This window comes from Myxine glutinosa, unplaced genomic scaffold, assembly GCF_964187855.1.
Source record: "Myxine glutinosa unplaced genomic scaffold, kmMyxGlut1.1 SCAFFOLD_1714, whole genome shotgun sequence".
Taxonomy (NCBI): Eukaryota; Metazoa; Chordata; class Myxini; order Myxiniformes; family Myxinidae; genus Myxine; species Myxine glutinosa.
In genome coordinates, this window is record NW_027617809.1 from 28,365 (window position 1) to 37,126 (window position 8,762).

General features: G+C 41.7%; 1 protein-coding gene across 1 annotated transcript in view; it reads left to right on the plus strand.

Moving 5' to 3' along the window:
* The window catches only part of LOC137416957 (uncharacterized), a gene marked incomplete at its 5' end in the record, with an annotated part of 31,446 nt that extends 23,023 nt beyond the window's left edge, over positions 1-8,423 (plus strand). Inside the window, one exon of the mRNA XM_078769223.1 lies at positions 4,224-8,423. Within this exon, the coding sequence (XP_078625349.1) occupies positions 4,224-5,077 (854 nt within the window). The remainder of the gene's footprint in view (positions 1-4,223) is intronic.
* Between the last annotated feature and the right edge of the window lie 339 nt (positions 8,424-8,762).

An 8,762-nucleotide genomic window follows, 5' to 3' on the forward strand; every position in this document is an offset into this window, starting at 1 on the left:
AGCAAGTACTTTGTCAAAAATGGTATTTTTTGTTTTTTAAATTAATCAGTTAATTGATTAGTTATTTAATTATTATCGATTAATTAAGTACTTATTTATTTTCTTTCTCATCTGGGCAATATCTCAGGCACCTTTTGAGATAGGAAGCTGATATTTGGACATGATGGTGACCAAGTGATTCGACTGTAAAGGGTATTTTTTATTTATTGATTAATGAAATAATAGATTAATTATTTATTGATTAATCCATTTTTTCCCCGATTAATGCCTTATTTAATTAATTTCCAAAATGTTACAGCTTCGGGTGAAGCACTGCTGGTTTAGGTATGCTATTGGCCAATTGATTAAGAAAATATTTTACAATAATTGTTTATTGATTTTAATTATGCAATTAATCAATCAATTATTGTACACCTCTCCCTCCCAATACCGTCTTTATGTGCTGCATGGCGGTATTGCTGGGCGCTCCGGCAATGCCGCGCATGAGGATGTTATTTATTTATTTGGCATGGGGGCGGTGTACTTTGAATGTATCTGTGCTTGTCTCAATTTTTCAAAATGTCAAATGGAAACTGGCACAGTTTATTTGTATGTATGTCTCGTATTTGTGTGTAAAAGTTCATCAAAGTTTGGGAAAAGTCAAGGTGAAGGCCATCTGAAACAGGCAAAACAACTATTACGTCGCAGTTAAAGAAATGTATTAGCCAAATGTATTTTGCATAACAATCAATCATGTAAGCATTTGATAGGTTAAATTTTTTCGAAATTGCCAAACTGCTGTTTCCATGGCAACTGTTTATTTGGATTTCGCAAGTATTGTGCCATGCTCAACATATTTCTTGTTATGAATTATTGGTTGGAGATTTTAATTTAAATTACCTTTGTAATTATTTGTTTGGATTGTAATCGGTGCTTAATTACATAATCAAAACGTTCATGTTGATTATAAAATTATTGTAAATCTGAGAGTAGTAATTAAATAATTTAGTTGAATTTTGTAAATGTTCTCCCTTTATTCCTCATTCCGTTAGTAAACGTATGAGTAGTTTTTTTCGTATGAAAAAGTCGTCACTCATTGAAGAGCAGTGCAGACTATGGTCCAGCACGAGGAGCCTCACCTGTCTGCACAACACATCTCAAGGGACAACTATTGGAGATGCCTCTTCGTTGTGGGGATGGTACACTAACCTGGATGTGGGGGATCTCTGGGTCGCCCCTGTGAGATTGATCGGCTGTCTCCGTGCCGCGGGTTTGTTCGAGAGAACTGCAACAACAACAACAACAACAACAACAACAACACCTCTCAAGGACAACTATCAGGGACGCCTCTTCATGGTGGTTGTAGCCCCCAACGCAAGTTGGGGGTCAAATCTTCCCCATTCTTCCCTGCTGACCGGATTCGTCAGGGCAGCGCTGTTACGGTCCAAGTGTTGATCGGTCTGCATGGGACCGGCCCTTTCCCTCTTCCCTCTCTTTTTCTCTCCCTCTCCCTCTCCCTCTACCTAACTCTGGCGTGGCCCTAAAGGGCACATGGCGGGAAGGCGCGGCACACCATCCTAGATGTGGGAGATCTCTGGGTCAGTAGGTCATTCTTGGGTGATCAATCGGTTGTTTCCGTGCTACGGGCTTGTTTGAGAGAGTTCCGAGAGCCTCTTTCTGGAGCTTTAAAACAACAACAACACATCTCAAGGGAACTGGGTGTGAACCTACAAGATATTGAGAAATAGGCGCAGATATTGAGCAATCACAAACACAACCACACAAGCAGACAAGCAGAGATTGTTTTAACCTTCACTTTCACTTGTTCGGAAACTGGGACAGACACAAAGATAAAATTATCCCAAGACAATAAGCAGTGAGACCGACAGGAAGGAAAAACATGGAAAATGTATTTTTCACAAGACAATCCAAAGTGAAGTTCCCATTATGGAATTCAACAAAAAATATAAACTGAAAGGAAATGTAACATGCTCATTGCTCCATGATAGTCGCGTTCCTGGCAATTAAAATCTCTCCGAGGAACGGATAGCTGAACAAACTTACTCGAAGGTGTTCGTCAAATATACTGAGAACAAGAAAAGCACGACGGTACAACTAAATTCCTATGGGATCCTCCACACCAGACTTAAACGCAGACAAAGGGGAATGTAAAAATAACTGGAAAATAATGGTGTAATTTAATTGTGAGGACTTGATTCGGATCGGTATCTCATCAGTGATGTCAGGCCCCAAGCGCGCAAGCCCTATGCCGCTTCTGCCTTGGTGGGAAGAAGGCCTCGATGCACCCTTGTTCACTAGGCCTCGATGAAGGCCTCCCGCGCGAGGCGAATGGGCAGGCGTGCAGCCCGCTCCCCAGCCATGCCCGTCCTCACGAATTCGGTACGGAAACCGCGGCTCTTCGTTCTTGGCGCTCTGCCTCTTTACGACCACCAGCAAGGTCTCGGAACACGGCCGCTGCGATGAAGAGAGAAATGTCAGCGCACAGCCGTCTCCCACCAAAGCCCGGAACCAAGCAGGACAAAAGTCCATCAGCTCATTCTTTTCTCGGCCAACCTCTCACGTCATCGGTGCTTCTCCCCCAATCCCCGCAGGCCAACACCACAGGCTCAGCTCTCCACCACTCAACACGCAGTCCGCCTTCGTGACGCAGTCCGCCTTCGTGACGCAGTCCGCCTTTGTGACACAGTCCACCTGTCGATCAAAACCCTGACCAACGGTGTCTCCTCGAGGTGTGGCTTTCGGCCTGCCTGACCCTGTGGTGATGTAGCTGGTTGCCATGCCATCAGCAGTGCTCAGAACTGGCTTCCTGTTTGTTTTTATTGTTATTTAAAGCAGTTAATGGGCAATTCCTGCTATACGTGTCTAATGCGGTGCCAAAAGGGACGAGGGATGTAAATTACAGAGGTTTGACAAACAAGGTAGTAGTTAACATAATCCCTACAACGAGTTAACACAAGGGCCATCCTCGTATGGCCACAATTGTTCACTCTTGGGTGACAAATGTCTAAATAAAATCACTACTTATTACATGGTGGAACTGGAAATCTCCCGCGATGAAGCTAACTCCAAGGGCCTTTCACTCGCTCACCGCAGGCAGGTTGGTGGTCTTTCCGTCTTCTACCGACTCCTCTCCGGCCTTGCCCCCCCCCCCCCCCCAGCTCTCTCTGGGCTCTGTCCCCCAAATATTCCTACAGGTCGCACAAGATCTGCCTACAACCCTCTTATGGTTAAACTGCCAAAATCAAGACTCTGCTCACCTTCACTCCTTCATTCCTCTTTTCTCCCGCCTCTGGAACAAACTCCCTCACTCTCTTCAATGCCACTCCTCCCTCCGGGTCTTTAAAACAGCTGTTCACCACCACCTCTTATCTTCCCCCATCCAAAACCTTGATCTTTTCTACCCCCGCTAATTTCACCCCAAATCCACTTTTTGAAATACCAACTTCTGTCCTGGAAGTCCTTGGTGTCCTTGTGTTTTATACTTCTCCCACCCCCCCCCCTTCCCACGCCTCCTCCCCCCAAGCCCTCTCCCTCCCACACATTTCTCGATGTCCCTGCTCTCAAATGTTGTGTTTGTGTGCTTCCTCTTCTCTCCCCATCTTGTCTACCGCTCCCTCCTTTTATATATTTTGTTTGTCTGTTTGATTTGTTTGTGAAATAAATGTTAGCTCTTTCACGAGCCTCGATTCTGTATACAAAAAAAAAGAAGAAAAAAAATGGTGGTGGTTCTTCTATTCCACGACATTTGGAGCATGCTAATTTATACATTCTACCTGTACTACAGTAATAACTACCCCACAAACATAACAATACTTTACCCGATACATCAATACAGCTCTTCCACCAGATTTGGTTTTTGATAAACAAACATTCAGGTTTTCCCACAAAATCACCTCGTGGTTCCTAAAGATATCATGGAATATTTCACCTTCACAACTTGCATAGAGATGAGACAGCCGGCTTTCCAGTCTTTGTTATTTTGGGATCTTCATGGTGAGCAACAGATAAAATGTTGATGTTCCTATCACCCCTTCCCAAGATGTGAACCAAATTGTTAGGTTTGTCAATTTTTTTTAACTAAAGCGGTTGAAGCACAAGAGAAAATAATCTGGGTTTGTTTGATAATTTAAGTGAATTGTTAAAAAGAAAAGTTTTGAAGAGATAAACGTGTTTGCATTTCTGCCCTTTTGTCTAACAAAGGCTGCGGATCTGTGTGTCTGTAGATGGTCGACTCCCAAGTCTGGACGCAAACTCTGCGCATCCATTGATCCTCATCTCCGAGGACCTCAGGACGGCGACCTTAACCAGGACCGTACAACAATACCCGGAACATCCTGATCGGTTTGATTTCTGGGTTCAAGTTCTCTCCTCTGAGAGTTTCTCATCGGGCCGTCACTACTGGGAGGTCGACCTGAGTTCATGTCGTCGGTGCAGAGTCGGAGTCGCTTTAAACTCCATGGGGCGTAAAGGGGGAGAGTCAAGGGAGTCTCATCGTGGGATGACAATGGGGTTGGAATTTGATTGGAATATGATTGAGGGAATGAACGTTTGCCCGAATTCCTCACAACTTGGAGCTTCGAGCATGTATCAGGAAGGGAAAGGGAAAAATTGTCGTTTGGGAGAGAATCCCGAGTCGTGGTGTGTAGAGAAAAATAATAACGGATACTCAGCATGGCACAACAACCAATGTACCGCTCTGTCCGGGACGGTGAATCCCATTTGCAAAAATATCATTCATCTTGAAAAGGTGCCTCTGTCCAAGCAGGTCAATCCCAAACGGTTAGGGTTCTTCTTGGATTGCGAAGAGGGAGAGATGAGGTGTCTCTGGGACTTGCGGGTACTGCATGTGTTCAAGGGGAACTTCAAGGAACCTGTTAAACCCGCAATCGGGTTCTTCTTGGATTCCGGTGTGGGAGGGTTTATGTGTTTCGGGGATGCGCAGCATGGCAGACGAACCAAGGTACCCCTCCTTTTAAAACCTGTGTTCATGACAGCCGCTACGAAATATGGTCATGATAATGGTGGGATCCGGATCCCACCTGCGCATCCGCATTCCGTGCAGTTCTGCTCCTTGTGATGCAGATTATGATTTATGCTAATTGTGATGGTGATTGTTATGGTGATGGTGATTGCGATGGAGATTATGATTTATGGTGATTGCGATGGTGATTGTTATGGTGATTGTGATGGAGATTATGATTTATGGTGATTTTGATGGTGATGGTGATTGCGATGGAGATTATGATTTATGGTGATTGCGATGGAGATTATGATTTATGGTGATTGTGATGGTGATTGTTATGGTGATGGTGATTGCGATGGAGATTATGATTTATGGTGATTGCGATGGAGATTATGATTTATGGTGATTGCGATGGAGATTATGATTTATGGTGATTGTTATGGTGATGGTGATTGTGATGGAGATTATGATTTATGGTGATTGCGATTGAGATTATGATTTATGGTGATTGCGATGGAGATTATGATTTATGGTGATTGCGATGGAGATTATGATTTATGGTGATTGCGATGGAGATTATGATTTATGGTGATTGCGATGGAGATTATGATTTATGGTGATTGCGATGGAGATTATGATTTATGGTGATTGCGATGGAGATTATGATTTATGGTGATTGCGATGGAGATTATGATTTATGGTGATTGCGATGGAGATTATGATTTATGGAGATTGCGATGGAGATTATGATTTATGGAGATTATGATTTATGGTGATTGCAATGGAGATTATGATTTATGGTGATTGCGATGGAGATTATGATTTATGGTGATTGCGATGGAGATTATGATTTATGGTGATTGCGATGGAGATTATGATTTATGGTGATTGTGATGGAGATTATGATTTATGGTGATTGCGATGGAGATTATGATTTATGGTGATTGCGATGGAGATTATGATTTATGGTGATTGCGATGGAGATTATGATTTATGGTGATTGCGATGGAGATGATGATTTATGGTGATTGCGATTATGATTTATGGTGATTGCGATGGAGATTATGATTTATGGTGATTGCGATGGAGATTATGATTTATGGTGATTGCGATGCAGATTATGATTTATGGTGATTGCGATGGAGATTATGATTTATGGTGATTGCGATGGAGATGATGATTTATGGTGATTGCGATGGAGATTATGATTTATGGTGATTGCGATGGAGATTATGATTTATGGTGATTGCGATGGAGATTATGATTTATGGTGATTGCGATGGAGATTATGATTTATGGTGATTGCGATGGAGATGATGATTTATGGTGATTGCGATGGAGATTATGATTTATGGTGATTGCGATGGAGATTATGATTTATGGTGATTGCGATGGAGATTATGATTTATGGTGATTGCGATGGAGATTATGATTTATGGTGATTGCGATGGAGATTATGATTTATGGTGATTGCGATGGAGATTATGATTTATGGTGATTGCGATGGAGATTATGATTTATGGTGATTGTGATGGAGATTATGATTTATGGTGATTGCGATGGAGATTATGATTTATGGTGATTGCGATGGAGATTATGATTTATGGTGATTGCGATGGAGATTATGATTTATGGTGATTGCGATGGAGATGATGATTTATGGTGATTGCGATTATGATTTATGGTGATTGCGATGGAGATTATGATTTATGGTGATTGCGATGGAGATTATGATTTATGGTGATTGCGATGGAGATTATGATTTATGAGTGATTGCGATGGAGATTATGATTTATGGTGATTGCGATGGAGATTATGATTTATGGTGATTGTGATGGAGATTATGATTTATGGTGATTGCGATGGAGATGATGATTTATGGTGATTGCGATGGAGATTATGATTTATGGTGATTGCGATGGAGATTATGATTTATGGTGATTGCGATGGAGATTATGATTTATGGTGATTGCGATGGAGATTATGATTTATGGTGATTGTGATGGAGATTATGATTTATGGTGATTGCGATGGAGATTATGATTTATGGTGATTGCGATGGAGATTATGATTTATGGTGATGGTGATTGTGTGGAGATTATGATTTATGGTGATTGTGATCAAGATTATGATTTATGGTGATTATGATTTGTGGTGATTGTGGTGGTGATGGTGATTGAGACTATGATTTATGGTGATTATGATTTATGGTGATTGTGGTGGTGATGGTGATTGAGATTATGATTTATGGTGATTATGATTTATGGTGATTGTGGTGGTGATGGTGATTGAGATTATGATTTATGGTGATTGTCATGGTGATTACGATTTATGGTGACTGGTTATGATATATGCATTTGGTGATTACGATTTATAAATTTCTTCATTATTATCCTCTTCTTCTTCGTCTCCTTTTTATGCAGCGCATAGCTGCGAGTAGCATCATTAGCCGAGGGTAGAACTGTACAAATGATGCAGTGCCCCTCTATGTTCGGGCGTTAATTTGTCATTTGCTCCAGCGTCTCGGCGATAGCTCGCCTACTCTTCGTGAAGGACACCGTGGGATCTTTAACGTCCACCAACTGACATTAGCAGACGTGACGCCCAGTTTAACGTCCATCCGAAGGACGGCACACACACTGATGTCTCACCCTGCCTGTGAAACACCAGAATGACAGTTTGTAGCTGGGTCGAGAAACGAACCCAGACTAGACAGCTTAGACAATCGGGTTCATACCTCTAGTCTAGGCCATTCTGCCAACTCAATTTCGTGATTATAATGATTTATCGATTTTGTGATTATGATTTATCGATTTGGTGATCATGATTTATCGATTTGGTGATCATGATTTATCGATTTTGTGATTATGATTTATCGATTTGGTGATCATGATTTATCGATTTTGTGATTATGATTTATCGATTTGGCGATCATGATTTATCGATTTTGTGATTATGATTTATCGATTTTGTGATTATGATTTCTCGATTTTGTGATTATGATTTATCGATTTTGTGATTATGATTTATCGATTTGGTGATCATGATTTATCAAGCTTGTGAATGATAGCTTATTTACAATCATACTGTAATTTGAGAAGTCTCTGGTTTTTGCTCATTTTAATTCTCGACCCCCCCCCCCCCCCCCGCTCCCCCCCGCCCCCTCCCTGCTCCTGCCCCCAACTCCCCTCCTGAATCGCTGGATATGAGTTGAAAACTGGTTATTATTGGGGTGTGGGCAGGGTGTTTTATGGGTTAAAAAAAAACCATCCCTACAGGGGTACAGGGGGACCCCCATTCTCTCTTTATTAATATGATGGCATAGCACCCCTCCCGGGGTATGTTACAAGTCATAATAGAATACATCAATTTCTAGGAAATTGGCCTTTGTCTTCAATTTAAATTAATTTCACAAGTCTGATCAATGTTGATTTGGTACAATAAACTTCATAAAACGAAAGTTGTTTAATCCTTGAATGTTCTTAACCTCCTACAATTGTACTTGGCTTATAAAACAGTTTTATTTCGACCTTCAATAGTCCTGTAATTCATGTTTTATGTCGAGCTCCATCCCACGGACACAAAATCATCTAAATATTACATACGCAAAGATGGTGGAATTTTTCCTCTCCACCCCTCCCCATTCCGTCTACCCCCACCCCATTCCCCACTAAGTTGGCGAGCCCCTGCTTGAACTTAAACTTCACTGAACTGTCCTTTCATGCTCTCGATTCTCCTCCGAAACTTCTCCCCTTTCTCTCTTATCTTTCCTTTTGATTTTCTGTCAATTTTGAATTTC